General features: G+C 47.1%; 1 protein-coding gene across 1 annotated transcript in view; it reads right to left on the minus strand.

Moving 5' to 3' along the window:
* Window positions 1–169: 169 nt before the first annotated feature.
* Window positions 170–22,272, minus strand: part of RTF1 (RTF1 homolog, Paf1/RNA polymerase II complex component) — a 41,573-nt gene continuing 19,470 nt past the window's right edge. Inside the window, exons 10-18 of the mRNA XM_077322829.1 lie at window positions 18,476–18,563; window positions 18,263–18,370; window positions 17,520–17,597; window positions 16,280–16,401; window positions 15,996–16,053; window positions 13,019–13,096; window positions 7,648–7,743; window positions 7,301–7,412; window positions 170–2,741 (exon numbers count right to left, since the gene is read on the minus strand). Coding sequence (XP_077178944.1) covers window positions 2,635–2,741; window positions 7,301–7,412; window positions 7,648–7,743; window positions 13,019–13,096; window positions 15,996–16,053; window positions 16,280–16,401; window positions 17,520–17,597; window positions 18,263–18,370; window positions 18,476–18,563 — 847 coding nt within the window. The 3' untranslated portion in view covers window positions 170–2,634. The remainder of the gene's footprint in view (window positions 2,742–7,300; window positions 7,413–7,647; window positions 7,744–13,018; window positions 13,097–15,995; window positions 16,054–16,279; window positions 16,402–17,519; window positions 17,598–18,262; window positions 18,371–18,475; window positions 18,564–22,272) is intronic.

The raw sequence follows: 22,272 nt of genomic DNA on the forward strand, positions 1-22,272 counted from the left end.
GGATTTCATTCTTTGTGGTAACCAAATGAAGAATTTTGGGTTGCTCCTAACTTAGAATGAAAGCAAACTATCTGACCTCACTTGCTGTTGCTTCAGGGAAAAGGAGAAAACCCATTTGAGGGGTACAGAATACTTGAGGCATCCAAAGGACTAAACACCAACAGCCTCATTAAAACCAACCAAAGTTTATTTATAGCAGTCTATACATTTTTAACGAATGCTGCCAAGACATCAAATGAATTAAAGCAAATAAACCCATCCCCTCCTAATGAGCCAGTGTTGTCGTCACTCACCGTCACATGCACTTAAAGAGGAGAAAACAGTACACCTTCATACACAATTAATTTCATAGCTATCTGAGAAAAAAAAATTACTCCCTCAATGCATTATTCTCTGTAAAAAAACAAACAAACAGATGGCATCCAAGGACTTGCAGTCCGTGACCTCTTTTGAAAGCAGAATTTTTCATTTGGTAGATAGGGGATACTTTGTTCACTTGTTCTTCCTAAATACATCACCCACCTCCCCATTTCTTTAGGTTCATTAACCCCTTTGGGAAAGGAGAAAACTGCTACATTATTTACAACTTAGGGATGTCACCAGGATTTTGGTTATATAGCCCATGTCAGCAGGTGTACCTGTTTGTTGCAAGGGCTGCCATCAGAGCAGAGTTAGCAAAATCTAAGGAAGTTATAGGTTTCAGCCTTTGCTTGCTTTCATTCTCCTGGAGGCTATTAAACCCTGCAATAGTTTTACAATGTTTTTCTTTATCGTAAGTGTTTATGTTGGGGAGACTGGCTACTACAGCCACTGCTGGCAAAAATCAAGTGGGACCAGCTGTGTATTCAACACAGTGTATATCATGATGGTGTCCAAACAGCTATACATTCGCAGATTCTAGAAATCCACTCTTCAAAAAAAGTTAGAAGCACATATGTGAATAAGAGATCACAAGATCGAGCTCACAGAAGGGCAGCTCAGGGGGGAAAAGGCCAAAAAACAGAATGATTACATATTTACACAATAGTCCACAAAGTGGGTCACAAACTATGGACTATCTAGTAAATAAAGCCACACAGTTTACAAGACTTGACAAGAACCGCTTCAGGGGGAGGATCTGTGGGGTGTTTTTCCCAATCCCCTCTTCATTTCATTAGGTTTTACAGTTACATGTCTTCCTAGCTTAAATAATTTCTTTTAAAAAAGATACATTAAAGCATCAATAAGGAATTCCACAAATAATAGCCACAAGATTCAAATGTCTATTCATGTGTAAGCAAAAAAAGAAAAGAAAAGAAAAAATGCTTGCTTAAGAATGCTTTATGCATGTTAGGATTCTTCATTTAGGGTGCTCTCCAGCACTGGCACTAGAGCAATCTGTCAGATCACCGGTGTGTATGCAAGTTCTTAGTTCAGTACAACTCACCGTATCTCATTCTGAAGAACTCTTTGATAAAACATCATTTATTTACACTTTGATCTTTACACCTGAGTGATTATCAAGCAGTCATCTTGTTCCTATTCAAACATTCCATACATACAATTCGTGTGCTCAGAGTTCCAATGCACATGTTGTACCAGTTACATATAGGTCAAATAACTGCACTCCCATATTATCCCAGTCTCATTTTCTACGGTATCCTTCCCACTCTGCAAAACAAGAGTTTTAAAAAGAAATTTAAACAGGAGGCAAATATCTTAAAAAAAAATCTGGCCTGAAAAAGATGAGATGACCAAGAGGGAAAACAGAAGCTGGGTGAGTATTCTTAAAAAAAAGGGAGGGGGAGAAGTTGCTCCACCTCTCTGTAACAGGGAATTGAGTATGCATGTAGTAAAGGCTTTACAAAGCAAGACAACTGGAGGGAGAAAAGGGGAGTGATTTTTACAAGTCTGTGCAAAGGAACAGAGAAGTTTGAAGCTACATCATAATTGTCAGCCAGACTTTCTTATTGTTTAGTAAGAATAATTTCTTTGACCAAATTTCTCCTACTGTTTTGGATGCTCCAATGTATCTGGTAGAAATTCAAGACAACTGTAAAGAATTGTGACAGATATAAACAGTACTGCAGGTTAAAAATGATAAAAAACCACCTGGAAAATTTTTGCACAACCCACCCACCCCCACAAAAATGTACACTTTCAGCCTAACTCAGTTTGTAAAGATGTCCTTCTCCAAAGTTAGGAGTTGGGGGAGAAGAGAAGGGAAAAAAGGTGCAAGTGACTTTAAAGCCCCAGGAGGCCTTGTGCCACAGTTTCGTTTTCCTTGCCTGTGGTAGAAAGTTAGCCAAAAGTGGGAACGCTGCAAATGCCTCCAAGAGATTCCTGCAGAAATCCAGACTCCAGGTTAACACTGAATATTAACAGCCAGCCAACCAGCTGTATAAAAAATAAAAATAAAAAACAAAACCTAAATAGCACGGATCCACATGTATGGGTGGCAGGAGGAAAGGGCAAGAAGGGAGATCTATACAGTAAAGAGTCAATGGTTTATATTACAGATGGCTGGCAATTTCAGAGAGTCCATTCCCAGCTCCATTGCTGCTCCAACCCCAAAGGACAAACTGAAGAGGGAAGGAACAAAATAATGGACATCATGTAGCATGCAGGATCAGAAGCAGCAGAGAGTGGGTATGCTCAAATAAGCCCCCGCCTTTTCTTGTAGTCCTCCAGGTTCAGTGATCGCCGGGGGGCGCCATCTTTTGCAGGAGGAGCTTTGGAAGTGATGGCCAGTGTTTTGGACTCTGTTGGGAGACAAGACACAGATTAAGGATTTATGCATTGAGGTCTTGGCTTGAGAGGAAGCCTGGTTCTGGCCTACATTGCGCTTGCAGATGAAGCAGTAAAAATAAGTACAAGCCACTTTTGTTTTGTGGTCTGGAGAAGAAAGAGGCCACACAGTAGGCTATCACAAAATACACTTAGCAGCTTGGTGAAAAAAGGCCAGAAAGACTTATGGTTTATTTTCTGTCACATACTTCAGTGTAGCATTATTTACCTTAAGGCAATATATTTCTACCACTTCTGATCATCTCTGTCAGGATGACAGACTCAAAAACAACAACTTTAAAAGTAAGCATTTATTTTGAAGCAGATCTAATCCAGGATGTTCAAAGCTGATACTGGCTGGCAATTTCAAAATGCAACTTATCCCCCAACCTTTCCCGCCTAAAGAGGTTCTCACACACACACAGACACAATAAGCTCATCTCGGCCAGGTGTCATCCGGGAAAGCGTCCAATAATGGCAACATGTCCAACATTGGCCTTGGAGCGCCCAGAGTTACTACTTGCAGTGATAACAGCACTTGTTACATGGCTGAATAGTTAGCAGACAGTTCCGGGTTAGAGAACAGAAAAACAGCATGGCTACACTGAGGCTAAAGTAGAATAAATCATGGCAGTAATCAGGGGATTCTGACAATTTCTAGCCTTGAAAACCCTATAATGAGACAATCCAAAATAAAAATATAGCAATGGAAAACGGAACCCCCAGCTCAGGTACTGGGGAAGAACTGAGGATAACTACAAGCAGCTCTAAATGACGCAACTGGACTAAAGCCAAAAGGAAATTCAGCTGGAACATGCACAGTGAGAAGTAAAGTAAACTCAAAATTGTAAAACAAGAAATCCTGGAAGTGAGTGAACTATAGTGGATTGGAATAGGACATTTACATAAGAAAACTACAAAAGACTGCAATCTGGATTTTCAGATAGTTAAGTGGATAGGGAATTGGTTAGAGAACCGCACTCAAAGAGTTGTTGTCAATGGTGTTTCATCAGACTGGAGAGAGGTGAGTAGTGGGGTACCTCAGGGCTCGGTGCTCGGCCCGGTACTTCTTAACATATTTATTAATGATCTAGATGAGGGGGTGGAGGAACTACTCATCAAGTTTGCAGATGACACCAAATTGGGAGGACTGGCAAATACTCCGGAAGATAGAGACAGAGTTCAACGAGATCTGAACACAATGGAAAAATGGGCAAATGAGAACAAGATGCAATTGAATAAAGATAAGTGTAAAGTTCTGCATCTGGGTCAGAAAAATGAAAAGCATGCCTACTGGATGGGGGATACGCTTCTAGGTAACACTGTGTGTGAACGAGACCTTGGGGTACTTGTGGATTGTAAACTAAACATGAGCAGGCAGTGTGATGCAGCCGTAAAAAAGGCTAATGCCATTGTGGGCTGTATCAACAGGGGCATCACATCAAAATCACAAGATGTCATAGTCCCATTGTATACGGCACTGGTCAGACCACACCTGGAGTACTGTGTGCAGTTCTGGAGGCCTCACTTCAAGAAGGATGTAAATAAAATTGAAAGGGTACAGAGGAGAGCGACGAAGATGATCTGGGGCCAAGGGACCAAGCCCTATGAAGATAGGTTAAGGGACTTGGGAATGTTCAGCCTGGAGAAAAGGAGGTTGAGAGGGGACATGATAGCCCTCTTTAAGTATTTGAAAGGTTGTCACTTGGAGGAGGGCAGGATGCTGTTTCTGTTGGCTGCAGAGGAGAGGACACGCAGTAATGGGTTTAAACTTCAAGTACAATGATATAGGCTAGATATCAGGAAAAAAATTTTCACAGTCAGAGTAGTTCAGCAGTGGAATAGGCTGCCTAAGGAGGTGGTGAGCTCCCCCTCACTGGCAGTCTTCAAGCAAAGGTTGGATACACACTTTTCTTGGATGCTTTAGGATGCTTAGGGCTGATCCTGCGTTGAGCAGGGGGTTGGACTAGATGGCCTGTATGGCCCCTTCCAACTCTATGATTCTAAGATTCTATGAAATAATACTGCCCAGCAGAACATGGAATATATTAAAAAAGACTTTGTGGATCTGGGGAAAAAGGTAAAAGGACCTGGGAGGTCAAGGTTGTGTTTTCATCAGTCCTTCCTGTAAGTGGCCGAGGCATAGAAAGAGAGAGAACAATTATGCAAGTATATGACTGGCTACATCAATGGTGTTGACAGGAACAATTTGGATTTCTGGATCATGGTCAACAATGTCAATATGAGAGGCTATTATCTGGAGACGGTGTGCACCTCACAAGGGACGGAAAAAGTACTTTTGGGAGAACCCTTGCACATCTGGTGAAGAGGGCTTTAAACTAGACACAAAGGGGGAGCGAGACGTAAATTCAGAACTTGGTGTGATGGCAAGATCTGAACATGAGAAGATCTCAAATCTACAGGAAATGTTACATAAGCAGGGAACTACTAGCTTACAAGGAAGTTCAAAAAACAAAACCATAAGGCACACAAAGGATGGATTACGATGTCTCTACACTAATGCACAGAGTATGGGAAGCAAGGAGGAGGAACTACTAGTCGTAATAGAGGAAGGGGGCTATGACCTAATAGGAATCACAGAAACTTGGTGGGATAATACTCACAATTGGAATACTAAAATTGAGGGGTACAATCTATTCAGAAGGGACAGACAAGAAAAGAAGGGGGGGTGTAGCAATATATGTTAGGAATCTTTATACTTGTGAAGAAATACAGGTACCCGAGCATGAAAGTTCAGTTGAGTGTATTTGGGTAAATATAAAAGGAGTAGGAGTAGGAAATGAGAGGGCTGGCGCGGGAGCCAGTGAGTGGCGAGAAGCATGGGGCCGCATGGCGGGGAGCTGGGCCGGGGCGCGGGAGTTGGGGACGGGGGCGGCGCTGGCTACCTGGGGCCACAGATGGTAGTCCGGTGGCGGCAGCGCGGAGGTGAGTTCTCGAGCCATGGCGAGCAGCCGAGTCGGCTATGAGGCAGTAAGATCCAGGCCGATGGGGGCGTTGGTTGAGGCGGCGCAGTGGTGGGGGCAGCTGCAGGTGGCCTCGTGCGCGTGTGGGCCGGCTCCAGCCGTGGGTGAGGCGGCGGCAGCGGCACGTCGGCTGGGCACCACAGGGGGTGGCGCGAGGAAGCGGCCGGTCGGGTAGAGTGCCGTCGAGGAATTGGCGGTGGCCGTTGGGATGCAGGCAAGTTGGAAGGTGGGGGAGACGGAGGCGTTCGCAGTGTTGTGGTGGCTGGCGGAGTGGGTGGAGGTGCAGGGCAAGGGAGCAGTGGGGGGGTCGGTGTTGGCGCGGCGGTGGGGAATGGCGAGCGGCCGCAAGCGGCCGATGTGGGGGCGGGAACGGGAGGCGCTTCGTGAGTCCGGCGCCAAGGGACCAATCGCGAGCCGCGCTGTGCGCGGCTCGCAATTAGTCCCTTGGCGGCGGACTGACACACGGAGGGCCCAATCGGCACAATGTGAAAGAAACAGAAACATTGTTTGTAAATATGTTGGAGTAATTGGAATACAATAAAAAAGGAGAAAACTTTCCTCAGTTTCCCCCTAAAATCTCCAGGTATTTCCCCAACTTGGAGTTGGCAACCCAAATTAGACCATTCTAAGCCCATTGACATCAATGCATTTTCTTTACATCCTAGGATTACAGTATTAGTAGTTGTGTGAAAGATTAATCCTAGTTTCTACTTGCTTGCCAAAACCACATATCTAGTTTGGGCACTTCCTTCCTTCCTTCCTTGATAGTTTGCCATTCTTTTTATTTTCCCTTGTTTGTCTATCATGTTTCTGCAGCTTTGATTATCTGTTTTCTTTTTTGAACTTCAATCATACAAAGCATCTATGAAGGAAGTCAATGGTGAAATTGATGGGCTTAATCTTTCTTTGCACTATTTATTTATTTTCTTGAATTTCTATACTACCCTTCCATAAGGCTCAGAACGGTTTACATAAAATGTCTTGGGTATACATCATAATCATAGTAACAGTAAGCATAACAGTGGTTCCAAAGCTGAACAGAATATTATAACAGATTCACATTGTAACTAAAGTTTTAACATGAACCCTTAGGGAAATCAGTTTGGTTCAGGTCATGGAGGGGGGTGTCTAGGGAACCAGCTGATGTTGGGTTGGCCAGCCTCAACCAAATGTCTGGTTGAGGAGCTCCCTTTTACATGCTCTAAGGAACTGTGGAAGTTCAGGAAGGGCCCTGATCTCTTCAGGGAGCTCGTTCCACCAGGTGGGGGCCAGGACAGAGAAGGTTCTAAAACAAACCATTTTCCCTCAAATAACTAGAAAGCTATTCTGATTACATGCTGGCTTTCCCCTTAGTTTCCCTGCTCTTTCAATAAACAGCAAGAGAAATCAAGTTAGGAGGAATCAAAGAGCAGGCACAGGAGAATCTATACAAAACATTGTTTGTTTGTTTTTGCAAATAATATGAATTTTACACAAGAAGACAGCAGAAACTAAACACCTCATTTCAATCTCCACACCTTTATGTTACATTCATTAGCAGCAGCATTTACCTGAGCTGGGAACCTGAAGATCGATCTTCACATCAAAATCATGCACTTTGAATAGGTCCTCTGAGAGGTCACTGGCTGATTTTGAATTCATATCTTTGTCTTTTCCCTGACTCTAAAGCATAACAAGAAGAAGCTTTCAGTATCAAACAGTGCTAAAAGCTAAGGCATGTGGAATCAAAAGAAAACCTGAAATGCCACATAAAAGGAAACTCATTCTGTTGTTAGATTTATATTGCCTGTCCATATACGTATAAAATCTAACTATTTAATTTTAATTTTATTAAAATGAGCTATTTGGATCATAGTATAAAAGCTTCTAAAACCAGCCACAGGTTCTATGCACTTGCCTTGTTTACGTCCTTTGGAGCATCCGGCAATACACCAGATCCATATTTTGCATTCAGCTGGGCAAGAATAGCAGCTTGAACAGCTGGGTCTCTAGACTGTGAAAGGAGGCAAAAATCTATGATCAACTCAGTACACTCCTATGCATGATATAAGACAGAACAAACCTACAATGTACTTGTTTTATTGTATAAACTAGGGACAAAGCCTGTTGTCTCCAAGAATACAACGGGCGCTAGAGCTTGGCAGTGGGAAGAGGAAGGGGAGGAGTTGTCCAGTCTGTAAGGGCATGGGGTTGAATGTGTGTGTTGCGTGGGAGGTTGTGGTGGCATGGTGGCAAATGAGGGCAAGAGTGTGGAGATATGGGTGTCAAGAACCTGTGGTGTGGAATGTTCGTTGAATGTGGGAGAGGACTGACCTTTGGGAATTGTGGCATAGTGGTTACAGATGAGCTTTCCAGAGCCATGTCCACAGATATGTGAAGGGAAAATCAGACTGGAGACTCTTCTTAGGGGAAGATTACATGGCAACCAATTCCCCCCAGTTCTGCGTCATTTCCCTTCTTGTGTGAATTAGGCCACATTCACCGAAATGCCCCTCTGCCCTAATACACATGGGGTAGTCACAGTACACAGGTGTCCACCCTGTTCCTTCTGTCTCCCATATTTTCACTGTTGGTAAAATGTTATGTGCTCACATGCTTCTTTCATGGTTGCTCCTTAGAAGAACGGATTTTTGTACCCTATTGCTTACTACCCAAAGGAGTCTCAAAGCGGTTTACAATCACCTTTTCCATTTGTCTCTCCACAATACCTGTGATGTATGTAGGGTTGTGAGAGATCTGAGAAAACTGGGAATGGGTCACAGTGACCCAGCAGGCCTCAGGTGTTTCAAAGCATTTTTCAATCGTCTTCCCCTTCTCTCCCCATAGCAGACTCCCCATGAGGGAGGTGGGGTAGCGAGCCTCACAAGGAAGCTGGCAACCCTAAGAGGAAGACTTTCTGTGCACAGCAGTCTTGACCTTAGTAAGGTTTTTAATAGTGTTTTTTTATTTGCCAGGCCAAGGTTATTTGCCAGTTACTATTTCATTTCCGATGTGTCTCCAGACATTTACTTGTTCTCTATTGAGTTTCAGGCTGCAAATATTTATTTAGATCTTCCTGCACTTTCCAGACTCACAGGACTGATGCTGGTCTGCCTGTCTGTGCCCCAGAATACAAACAGTTGCTGATAAGGGCTGGCCATAACCCATAGCCCAGGAGGGACACACCTGCACCACTCCCTCCCAACTGCAGGCAAAAATGGCTCCTTTGAAGGCTGGACTATGAGGCATTGTACGATTTTGAAGTCCCACCTCCAAACCTCCAGGAATATTTCCAACCCAGGGGTAGCCAACCTACAGGTGTGGCCTGGAGAGCTCCTGGAATTACAGCTCACTTTATTATAAAGATCAGCTCCCCAGGCAGAAAAGGCTACTTTGGACAGGGTTGTGGTAGAGAAGAAACATTTAAGGCTTCCCACACAGGTTGTTGTTGAATTGAAAGACTTGAGGCCTACTGCACAAGGTTGTTGTGCAGATGAAACAGGAGACAAAAGAGCCAGCTTCCTCTGCAGAATAACGCTGTGCAGTGGCCTCAAATCTGCAGAGAGTTGCAAAGAAGAAAGACACATGGCTTGGCTGTGTCTAACCCCCGGCCAGAGCAGTATTTTAAGTGAGAAGGGGCTTTTCTGTAGCCTCCCTGACAGGCAACTGTTTGGCAGAAGGGGAAAGTCCCCCCCTCAAAAGGAAGGCCCTCAGTCTCCCCTGCGTTGCTCTTGGAAAGGCCTCCTTCCCTCAGTCAGGGGCTGTCAGAGGCTCCTTCGCAGCAGGCCTGAAAGGGGGGGGGAGGGGAGCACTCTGCAGCCTCCGGCCAGCTCTGTCAGGGTTCTGAGGCAATTTGCAGTTGGACATGGCAGTTAGGACAGCCTTGGGGCGAAAAGGGCTGGCGCAGCCTCTGTTCTCATCCCCCTTGGCAGCCCTACTGACCTCCTCTCCCTGCGGTGGTCAGGAGCAGACTGGCAGCCAGACTGGGCTGGGTGAATGGAATTTTGGTCTGTCCTGGTGAGGGGCCAATAGGAAGGCACTTTGCAGGCCTCCCCATTGGCTGCTTGGCCCTGGATGGACACTCGGAGGGCCCAATCAGGAGCCGCTTTGTGGCTCCTGATTGGGCCCTCTGAGTTTTTATCCTGGACAGGGCCCGCCCTAACTCCTCCCCAGGTGGCCTTACTCTTTTATTTAATAGGACCCTGTCCTATTTAAAGATTAATACCTGTGTAGTTAGAGCCAGAGGGCTTTCAAAATCTAGCATTTTCAGGAATTTTCAAAGAATGACATTTATATTCTGGTATAACATCATTTTTCTGAAGGAGGCTATAATGCAGTTTTTTATTGAACTGGACAACAGGATGAATCCTACAAGTCACTAGAATTTAGTCTGAAGTATAAAGAAAGACTTGGTGCAAGTCTCAAGCCCTTTTGTTGGGACGTGAATTGAACCTCCACGTTACTTTCTAGGTCCCCCAGGTGGCTCTGTGGAAAACTGCAGCAGCAGCTGTTTGGATGGGGGAAGCCTGGAGAGGGAGCCTCGGATTCTCTGAGAGGCAGCTCTGGGTGACGCCTGATGGGCGACGGAGAGACAAAGCCCACCAGACCATCCATACAGCAGCCTTGGGGCTGGTCAAGGCGAAGAAGAGCAAGTACCAGCACTATGTGTGGAAGGAGCCTCTTGACGATCATTGGGAGATTGTTGCGGGGGGGGGGGAGTGATTTCCTCCCCAGAGAAGAACTACGAGGGAGTTCGATCAGTTCAGGAGCCATCCGCCAATGCCATCTGGTGGTGACCGGCAGCTATAGCAACTGAACAACACTTCAATGCCACCTACCCATTCCATCTGGTTGCAACAACGTCCCAGAGACTGCATTGAAGAGCATCTTTGCATGCCTGCCGGAGCTCCCTGAACACTACCTGAAACTGACTGGAGGTTGTTTTTAGTTATTTCGCCCTGGCCTGACTTTGGAGAACCTCTAGTTATAGGGGGATCCAGGGAAGTTCACAGCTAACCAGTGCCATTTTGTGTTCTGTGTTACGTTAGGTGAGGGAGGGGGGAGGGTTGTGTGGAGCTTGGTGGGTATAGAGGGAGGGATAGTTGGCGCAGCCAGTGCCAAATTTAGTAAGTATTAGGTTCTGCCAGTTCCAATTGGGGAACATGCCAGGATCTGGGGGGCTAGAGGAAGAACCCTGGCAGTCAGGATCCTTACTATTCTGGGGCAAGGGGGATACTGCGGTGGGAAGAGGCTTGACAAGAGAAGGGCAGGCAGATAAGAAGGTCCGGGGGACTTCCCAGTCTCGGGTCTGACAGACATGCATGCTGCCCTTCTAACCTATGTTCCATCCCTAGAAATAAGGGGGTTGTGAGGGCTAGGGTGGAGCCAACACTGATTTTGTGCAACACCAGGTTGATTAACAATCCTTGACCATGCAAGGCTACTTTGCAGGGCATGAGGTAGACCTGGCGTGTGTGACTGAAATCTGGGTGCAGGAGGGTGAAGCTTTCATCCTGAAAGCTCTGGCCCTGCTTGGGTTTTCTGTCCTTCACCATTCTTGGCCCCTTGGAAGGGTGTGTGTAATCGTTATTCAGGAGTCTTACTCCTACAGGGCTCTCCTGGCACCATTGATCCCTGCAGTGTTGGTCTTGCCTGGGATTCGGTCAAGAATTTGGCCATTTGGTCGGTGTCCTGTCCACCCAACACAACACTAGCTGCCCTGTCAGGCCTGCTGGAGGTGGCAGCCACCTGGGCATTGCAGTTCCCTAGGCTTATAATCCTGGAGGACTTCAATGTCCATGCAGACTTGTTGGCTCCAGGACTTGGCTCGGACCTGGTGTTGGACATGGCGACACTGGGTTCTTGCAGTTTGTTACTGGTCCCTCTCACCAGGCCAGCCATACCCTCAGTCTGCGCTTTGGTGTCAGGATAGCGATGGATCTAATGGTGACTAATGTCATCCCATGGTCAGACCACCATGCCCTGAAGGTCCAGCTTCGGGTACCACCCCTGCCCTGCATGGGTGGTGGGCATATTTAGCCTGCCCACAGAGACTTGTGGATACCAGTCACGCTTCTGTCCTGGCCAAGGGGTGGAAACTGTGCTGGTTGCCTTGATGGACGATCTCTGGCACCAGCTGGATGGGGTAGTTCAGCTATCTTTGTGTTATTAGATCTGTCAGCTGTGTTTGCCATGCAGTTGTTAGCCCACAAGTTGTTAGCCCACCGTCTTGCCAGGACTGCGATTCAGGGGACAGCCTTGCAATGGCCGATCTCCTTTCTCCAGAACTGGACACCGAAAATGGCTGTGGGGGAGGAGTTGTTGCATCCCTACCAACCGGGGGTGATACTCTCTCCCAAGCTTTTTGACATCTGTATGCACCCTCTGGTGCAGCTGGCCTGGAGCTTTGGGCTGGGTTGTCACCAACATGCATATGACACCCAGCTCTATCTCCTGATGGTTGGCTGGTTGGGCTTCCCCCTGGAAACATTCACCAAATGTTTGGAAGTGGTGTCTGGATGGCTCAAGCAGAGTTGCCTGAGACCCTCCATGACAGAGGTCTTGTGGCTGGGTAGGAAGGGGCAGGATCGGGCAGGATCATCCCCTTCCTGGATGGGGAGGCATCTTCAATGCCTCCTTATTAATGGAGCCGGAGATCACTAGAGTAGCCCAAGTGGCGTTTTCCCACCTATGCCAAGCATCCTACCTGTCCCCAAAGCACCTGGCCACAGTGATCCTTGCAATGGTCACTGCCAGGCTAGACTGCTGTAACTCACTATATGCAGGGCTTTCCCTTGTCCTTGATCTGGAAGTTACAGTTGATGCAGAATGCAGCTGCTGGGTCCTCACAATACCCATGCCCAGCCAGTACTGAGGATGCTGCAGTGGTTGCCAATTGTGTTCTGGGTCAAGTTCAAGATTTTGGTGCTGACCTTAAAGGTTACCCGCAGCTATCACAGTTCCGCAGGGCCAGCACTTGGTTGAGGCCAGACTGTGGAAGATCTTGGGTCCCTTTCTCAAGGGTCAGATGTGTGCCCTTCCTGAGGCCTGAAGGTGGTGTGTGTGTGTGTGTGGGGGGGGGCTATTCTGGACTGATAAGTGAGAAGGAGGGTTGCAGTGGGGGTTTTATGCTCCCAAGAAACTCTACTGTTTTCATCCATTGTTTTATTGTGGGTTTTAATGTAAATTGCCACAAACCGGCTTGGTCCAGGGGTGGCAGTCAAGAAATCAAGTTAATAAATTCACTTTGACACATCGTCTTAAATTGACTAACTTCCAACTGTACTTACATTAGAGACTATTGTGGGTTTGCACTGCCGCCTAGTAAAGGGATCCATTTGCTGTTTTTTCATATTGTGGCTTTCAGCCTGCATAGAGAAATATAAAATATCCCATCAACATCTTCTGCCTTGTTTGGTTTTCCTCAGCACAGACAAGCAACATAACATTATTTGACACTACAATTGATCACAATTTCCTTTAGTCAAGCATCTGGCTCATAGTAGAACTAGTAATCAAGCCCGCTGCAGCTAAATGCAGCGGGCGCTAGGACTCACCGACGGCGGCGGCGGGCTGGTCGTTGTTGGTGGCGGCGGCAGCAGGCTTCTTTGGGCAGCAGGCAGGCTCCGTCGGGCGGCGGGCTGACGCGGCGAGAGGCGCTTTGCGCCTCTCGCCGCGTCAGTCCGCCAGGCAGGGAACCCCCGGCAGCCGTGCTTTGAGTGACTGCCGGGGGCTCCCTCGGGCGGCGGGCTGACGCGGCGAGAGGTGCTTTGTGCCTCTCGCCGCATCAGTCCGCCAGGCAGGGAACCCCCGGCAGCCGCGCTTTGCGCGACTGCCGGGGGCTCCCTGGGGCGGCGGGCTGACGCGGCGAGAGGCGCAAAGCGCCTCTCGCCGCATCAGGCCGAGAGCAACTGTGAGCCGCGCTGCGCGCGGCTCGCAGTTGCTCAGGCTGGGAATCGGAGGGACCAGTCCCTCCGATTGTCTGTCGTGAGGAAGGGTCCAACCCGGATTATTTAGTCCGTGGCGCCACGGGCTGTTTAAAGATAATGTACACTATTTCTTAAAGTGACTGTTTTTTTTTTTAAGCAGTGAAAGACTACCTCCAAAAGATGCCATTTTAGATTCATATTAGATTTATTATTCAATTTATATCCCACCCCTCACTTGCATTTCTGCAAATATGAATAGGATGTCAGAAGGACCTGGGACCCAGTGTACTTTATACATACAGTATTTGCTGGCGTATAAGACTACTTTTTGCCCTTGAAAAATATGCCTCCAAGTGGGGGGGTCGTCTTATACGCCGGGTGCACTTCAGTTGGGATAGACATAGCTGCCCATAGTACCGTAATGTAATGTAACAAACTCTATATTTTGAATGGAAATATTGGGGGGGTCGTCTTATACGCCGGCAAATACGGTAAATAAAAAAATATTTCAAAAACAATTTTTTAGTGTGAGTTTCTAGAATGAGGTTAATATACTCAGGAACGTATCACAATTTTATATATCTTTATATAGCTAACAGCTTAGCAATGTTGTTACTTATATGAATATTGTATTTCTCATTTTATTTTTCATAAATATTGTTCATTGCCAAGTTATTATTGTTAGCTATATAAAGATAAATTTTTTATAAGCTCCTGAGTGTATTAACAGTAGAGGCGCAGACTACAAAATTGTTTTTGAAAGTACACTGGGTCCCAAAGTCCTTCTGGCATCCTATTCATGGTTGCACCTTCAACTGAGTTTTGTTGATATCTATCGTTTCTGCCAATTGCATGCCATTCTATTGTGTTTATATTATACACAAGTGCTCTCTTTTGAAACAAATATAAAACTACAGCCAATGCACTCCTTGCTTATCATAAAGAGGTGCTCAATACTTTAAAACAGTGTTCCTCAACCACCGGTCCTCGGACCGGTACCGGGTCGTGAAGCCCTCGGTACCAGGCCACGGTGCATTAGCGGGTGACTGGCCGCTTTGGCAGAGGGGGAGCAAGGAGAGGCAGACAGGCATGGCTGTGGTTTTAAAACCAACCAGGGCTGGCTGCCGACTTGCATCGGCTGGGGGTGGGGGCGTGGGGGAAAGGGGCGAGGCTTTGCCGTTTGGAGAAATTAAGAAGAGGCTGAGGGCGCAAACCTAAGTGTGGCAGAAGAATAGCGGGTGAGGAGGCAACCTCCTAACTTCTCTCCCACTTCCTGTCGAAATCCGCTCCTGTTGCTATAAATGGAGCTGCCTTGTGTAGTTCCGAGGGCTGCTTCTGACAAAGGCGACCAGAAAGCACTCTGTGGCGCGGCTGTGAAGGGGACAGGGAATTCCCCTGCTCCACCTTAAGCCGCCAAGTCTAGGGAGGCTACGGGAGGCAACAGCACCTCCTTAAGCAGCTGTGGGTCCTGCTCGGGTGGTGGTGGGAGGCGGCGGCGCGAGCAACTTGGGGAAGGGAGGGAGGAGCTCGTGCTGCCCGGACCAGCCTGTACGCCGCCGCTTCCAGCAGCAGCAGCGCCTGCGGGCAGAGGGTTCAATTGGCGCAGTGCGAGCGAGCGTCGAGGCCAAGACGGCGTGGCGCACGGGGGCAGCGAAGCCCCGGGGGAGGCAGCAGCATGATGGTTGAGCTGCTGCCACCCTCCAGAACCAGAGAGCACCCACACAGAGTTAGAAAACCTCATTCAGCAGCACGCAGTGCTCTGAGTTAGCTAAAAGGGAAGCATTTTGTACCAGCCCACACTTCCCTGCCCAGCGCCACCGCCGCCATCATGACGCCCCAGTCCTCCCAGCGTGCAGCGCCTTGTACAGAGCCAGCCGCTGCCCCTGCCTCGTTGGACTGGATGGGAGCGTCCGTTGCCTCCTCAAGCCCAGGAGGAGCCCTTCCCCATTAGCCTGAGAGAAATCGTGTGCTAAGTTTGCTGGCGCCGGATTACTCCAGGCTGAGCACAGGGGCTGCTCCAAGAGGAGAGGCAGGAGAGTGACGAGCAAGGTGAAAGGGCCGCCAGAGCGCGCGGTGGGGGGCAGTGCCTGCGCCTCCCTCCCCCCCCCGGTCCCCAGGCCACCATCTCCGCTGCCCGCCGGTTCCCAGCCCGAAAAAGGTTGGGGTCCACTGCTTTACAACTGGGTTGAAACTGGCACAAAAATGGGATATGGCTGTAAAAAGCAGCAGCTTCTTTTAAAGCAGTGGAGAAGACACCAGATCTTTAGTTCAAATGGCTACCTTTTCTTACGGCCTTTTTACATTCTAACTGCACTTTTCCATGGTTATTACCACTCACCACTAAAGCCTTTTCAGACTCCACAATGTTCCATTCTCTGTTCCTCTGATTGATGTAACTGCAAAGAAATACAGCACGACCATTAACACTGCCCACAGAGACACTCTTTCAAATTCTCAACAGGGATTTGATCAGTAATCAAGTGAAGAACATGAGCATGAATCACCTGCAAACAAGATTAGTGACTACAGGGTTTACTTTAGAAAGGTCTCACAAAAATTTTTGGAAAAGTTAAACTTCTAAGAAAGCTGTTTCTAGCCAACCATTCAATATTAGATACATACCTGATGGCTGAAATATTTTTTGTTCGCTGCCGATCCAGAGCCTCTGCTCTCTCCTCTAACTCATTAAGCTGATCTTGAATCTGTTTTGCCCTGTCCTGGTCTCCCACATCTTCTGCCATTGCCTTCAACAAAGATGAGTCTGTTAGCCCTGAACTGTCCCCACAACATCCATTATATGAGTCAGAGTTCATTACAAATCTTACCAACATATCATGCTAACATTAGACCAGGCAGTTCATTCAATAAAATAGGATAAACACTGTCCAGATACATCTGGCAGAAGGAACAACTATCAGGGCAGTAATTGATTTTATCTTGGACTAGATTTAAAGCCCATTTCATATTCAAATGAAATGGGCGCTAGATGTGAAAGGGGAACCCCCCCTCCCAAACCCCAAAGGGCCACCCCCCACCCGTGGCTCTGTGGAGCCTTCTCCCGGCCACTCCGGCGGCCTTCGCTGGTCAATAAATAAGGGACAATCCAGTAAAATATATTGAATAGGGTCGGGAGTATTTGACTGACAAGGGCAAAGTCTATTTTTGAAAGGAATCTTGGCAAATCTCCCTTGTAATACTTTGGTTGGAAAGGCGTTGAGCCGAGCAAGCGAAAACGCTCTGCGATAAAGGGGATTTGGCAAGTTATAGAAATAAGCCGGCATTATCCCATGCTTCACTTGGAGACCAAGTTGCCGGGACAGTTGGATGGACTTTTTGAAATTCCTGGTCAAGGAGCCTTTGTTTAATTTGGCACGTAATGGAAGACTCATTCAGAGATAAGATGTAATCGTAGTCAATTATATTTAAATTTAAAAGAGTCTCTCAATAAACAGGCCTATAGACTATCTGATCGAACCCTAAAATGCAGCTTCAGCCAATACTTGAGGGTGGAAATCCAGGCCTTAGTTTCGAGAAGATTATGGCCGATTTCGAGACATAGAGAGAAATAAGGAGGCGGTAATACAAATTAAAGGCTGATGGCACAAATTGAACAATCTGTCTATACCTTGTACCAAAATGAACCTCAAAGTAATCATTGAGAAATTAATTCAAGGAAGGCACAAACAAAGCTGGAATGTAGCAAATAATTCCATATAAGCAGTATATTTGAGGAAAGAATGCTAACAAATCAGACACTGGAAAAATCTGCATGGCCAGGCACCTAGACCATTTTATAAGGTTGGCCAAATCCACTACCTAAAGCTGGGTCCCTGACACAGGACCTCTTTCTTTTTTTTTTTACCTTCTCTTTTAGTAGCTGCGTTTTCTTCATGGCATAGTTTGGCGGTGCTTTCCGGAATCTCTCTTTCTCTTTTACAATCTATAAATGGAGAACAGAATAAAATATTTTGTAGCATTAACCCTGAGATTTTACAAATGACAAGCCATCCAGCTTCATTAGCCACCATAAGGCTGCTCTTTATAGCTGACACTCACTATATTCATACTTATTCAAGTCAAGGTCAATTCCCATCCTTTGTGGCCTTTTAAAAGACCAGTTTCTCCCCCCCCCCCCAAAAAAAAAACTTATGCACATGATACTTCAGAACTTGTCCATTCATGCAGGCTGCAGGTCTACTGGTGATTCACCAGTGGTGAGATACAGCCTATCCATATTAGGTCAAAACTAATTTATTTTACAGGTAGGTGCTGCAAAAATAACATAAAATAAAATAAAACATCTTTAATCCTCAATACCTTGCTCTTAACTTCTCATAATATGAGTCCCACTTCAGTTGCAATCTGATTTTTGAAAATCTGATGTATATTATTTTTCTATCTGTGTACAACAGGATCATCAAAATGGAGTCCAAATAGAGTTTTGCACCAGGTATTTCCCTTTCAAAAGTAAGTTTGAGCCCATCTCATATTTATAGAACCAGAATTTGGCATCTGAGAAATCTCCTCTTTAAAACCTCACCTACCTTTCCATCACGAACCTTCAATTGTATGGTTCCAGTTCAAAAGTACATTTTCTTCATTTACCTCCTCAATGTCCTGGTCGTTAAATTTATAGTTGAGAGCTTCTTTGATGGACACTTCCTTCTTGTTTATTTCATCTAATGTAGGTAACTGCATCCCAGCAGAAAACATCTAGTTACAAAAAAGAGAGAAAGTCCCAAACATCTTCAGTTCCTGCTCAATACTATAATTCTTGGCAAAAGATATCAGGTGGAAGAAAGATCCCAAGAAACTTACAGCTTCCTTCCACTTCATGAATTCGCTCTCTGTGAATTCTTGATTGGAGACAAACTCTAATCGGAAAACACGCTGGTCATTGCCATGCCTGTACAATAATTAAAATATTTTTAATCAGACTGCTATTTGAAAGCACCTGTTATCTTCTAATCTCTAGAGAGGAAGCAATGACAGAGAATGATCCAGTAAAAGGCAATACTACACCTCACTGCTAGTAGCAGTCAAAATTATGGGTTGGATTCCACCAGCTTTTCTGATGAGACAAGAGAAAGGAGATCCAAAGTGCCTGGCAAAATTCAGCCCACTGTCAACTTCAAACCTAGGTTGCTACTGGAAGAGAGATTCTATATTGGACTGCACTAGTGAAGAGGAAATACTAGTTTGGTACTTTTAGCACACCCTGATTCACCTACTGCAGAGTTGCAGGTACTTCATGTTTTCTACATCTCTATGGGTGCTATAAGGAAAACCCTTTTGAAAGGTTATTTATTTATTTTTATTTATGTTTGTATTGATTAGCTGCCACTCCTGGCACAGCTGTCTTATGGTGGCTTACAATAAAAACAATAAAACCCCATAAACAACAACAGCCATCTTCATGGAGGACAAAAGTAATCTATTTCTCTCCCCCCACCCCATCCACAGCCAATGACACCACACCATGCTAGTCCACAATGGTCCACCATTGTCCTTGGGAGAGGCTCCCATGCCCAGCTGACAGAGGCCAATGCCTCTACAGGGCCTAAACAGGGAGGGACCCAATCTTCCTGGCCCAGCCTCTTCCAAATGCCTGACGGAAGAGGTCTGTCTTACAGGCCCTGAGAAATAGTAACAGCTCCGTCAGGGCCCTCAGCTCTTCCGGTAGCTCATTCCACCAGGTCAGGGCCATGACTGAAAAGATCCTGGTCCTAGTCAAGGCCAGGCATGCCTCACGGGGGCCAGGGATAACCAGCAGATTCATATCCACAGAGCAAAGAGGCATGCGGGGGACATAAGGAGACAAGCGATCCCTTAGGTAAGCAGGGCCCAGGCCACAGATGGCCTTGAACCTGATCCGGAAGCTAATTGGCAATCAATTCAGCTGCCTCATGACAAGCTGGACATGGCCTCTCCAAGATGATCTCTTAAGGACTCTAGTAGCTGCATTTTGTACGAATTGCAATTTCCGGGTCAGAGACAAGGGAAGGGTGAAGTGAGTTACAGAAGTCTAATCTGTACAGGACCGTTGCATTGGTCACTGTGGCCAGGTAGGGTGCTATTAGCCTAGCTTGGCGCAGATGGTAAAACACCACTTGGGCTACCTTCATGATCTGAACCTACATAAACAGGGAGCATCAAAATCACCCCCAAATTCCTGGCCGCAGGTACAGCCATAAGCTGCACCCCTAATCCCTACTCTGGTGAGGTGGTGAGCTAACAACTCAAGGTCGACTACATCAAATACAGCTGACAGCTCTAGAAGTACAAGGATAGTCAAACTGCCCTGATTCATCTGGCACCGGAGATCATCCGTAAGGGTGTCCAGTGCAGTCTCCACCCTATGGCCAGGATGGAAGCCCAACTGGTATGGGTCAAAGGCTGAAATTTCCGCCAAAAATTCCAGAAGTGGGTCCACGGCAGCCCTCTCAAGTATCTTTTCCCAGAAACGCAGGATGTGAGACTGGGCGGTAGCTGGTGGGGGTCCAGCGGGTCCAGCAATGTTTTTATTTTCCCGAAGACTGCAAACCACTAACTTCCTTCAGACCTTTGGGGAACCCTCCTTATGTCAGAGAAACATTGACAATATCACTCAGAGGGCATCCTATCTGTTAGTCGCCTGATTTGAGCAGCCATGACAGACAGGGATCCAGGTGGCAAGTGATCACCTCACTGACCCCCAAACTTATCCACTTCAGTTAAAGAGAGCCATCTGAAGCTATCAAACATCACCTCCTGCAATGGCCACGGAGCTTCCAGTTCACATTCTGTATCAATCATGGCAGGAAGGTCCTGGTGGAGCAACAAGACTTTATCTGCAAAAAAGCTCACCAATGCCTCACAGCTCAAATCCAATTTACTATTCTTTTGGCGCCCTGCCTCAAGAGCGGTGGGAGACCAAACTACTGTAAATAATTGCACTGGGCAAGAGCTTGCGGATAGGATTTGGGTGGTGAAAAATTCCCATTTTGCCACTTCCACCACCATCTCATACACCTTCATAAGCATGCAATAACATGTTCTTGCCGCTTTGTCACGGGCATTCTGACACAGTTGCTCTAGCCAACTTACTTTCCTCTTCCTTGCGCAAAGCTCCTGGGTATACCATGGAGCCTGCTTGAAGCGAGGGTGGCACTGAGGAGCAATCTTGTCAACAGTGGCCATTAGGTGGGACTGCCAGTCCTCCACCAAGGCTGTCAAACAAGTCACCGAAGGGCATTCAAGAATCCCTCAGATACCAAAATACATCCGTTGCCCAAATGGGAAGGGTGTGGCACCTTCAGCCGGACCTTCAGGGCACGCTGGCCTGATCACGGAACGAGATTGCCACCAGATTCACTTCTACCCCTACACCAAAGATCAGATTAATGGTATGGCCAGCTTGATGGGTAGGGCTGGCAACAAACTGCGAGAACCCGTGTCACCATGGCTGACACAAGGTCTGAGCCAAGTGCTGGGGACAGCGAATCTAGATGGATGTTGAAGTCACCCAGTATTAAACCTGGGAAATTGTAGTGCACAGGTGGCTGCCACCTCCAGAAGGCCTGACAGGGCATCTGGTGGTGCAGTGTGCAAATAGTACATTAACCAGATGGCCAAGTTCTCAACCAAGTCCCACTCTACACCAAAGCATTCCACCACAATGGTGCAGGGAGAGCCCTGTAGGAGTAAACCTCCCAGACAAGAATTCCCCCCCCCCTTCCACCAAGCAGAGATTTATGAAGAATCAAGAACCCAGATGGGTTCAGATCTCAGGGTGACAGTTTTGCCCTCTCACAACCAGGTCTTGGTCACACATGCCAGGTTTACCTCATGCCTTGATAAAAAAATCCTGCAAGACTGAGGATTTGTTGTTAATAGACCTGGTGTGGCAAAGCATCAGTGTCGGATCCACCTGAGCCCTCTCTCTCTGAGATCTGGGGATGGGACAGAGATTTGAAGGGCCGCACACATATTGACCAGGCCCACAGCCATGGGTAACCAACGGCCAGGACCCTCTTGGGCAAAGTATTCTGCTGCCCCCGTTATTGAACCTCCTTCCACTGCTATATCTCCCTTGTCCCAGAATTGCTGGAATCCCCTCCCCAGGCTGGGTCCCCCCCCCCATGGCCCCACTCCCCAACATCCTAACCTTAATAGGTTTTTGTCTTCTACTTGCTGATAGTTCTATATGAAAACTTAATGTAGCAAATATTGTGCAGCCGCATACTCAGTAAGACAGAAGAAACTGACCGACTCCCAGTAATCTTATTGTTTTTTATGTATAGATTTATATACAAGACTAGAAAATAAGCCCGCTGTAGTGTGAATACAGCGGGCGCTAACGATGAGCTCGGCGGCCCCCCCCCGTCGCCGCGGCCTACCTGACCCAGCAGAGTCAAAGCAGGTCTGTGTGCGGGGCGTAGGGGGGCGCGATCACGGGGCCGCTGCTGGCGCTGATGGCGGCTCTTCCGCCACCGGCAATCACGGGGCCTGTGGTGCGGATCGCGGCGCCGCTTCCTGCGCCGATTGCAGCTCTGTTGGCTGGCCTTCTGCCATGGCCTGTGCCGCGGGGCCGAGCTCCGTCGCGACTGCCGGCTCCGTCGCTGCCTCCGGTGTCT

Source organism: Paroedura picta, chromosome 2, assembly GCF_049243985.1.
Source record: "Paroedura picta isolate Pp20150507F chromosome 2, Ppicta_v3.0, whole genome shotgun sequence".
Classification (NCBI taxonomy): Eukaryota; Metazoa; Chordata; class Lepidosauria; order Squamata; family Gekkonidae; genus Paroedura; species Paroedura picta.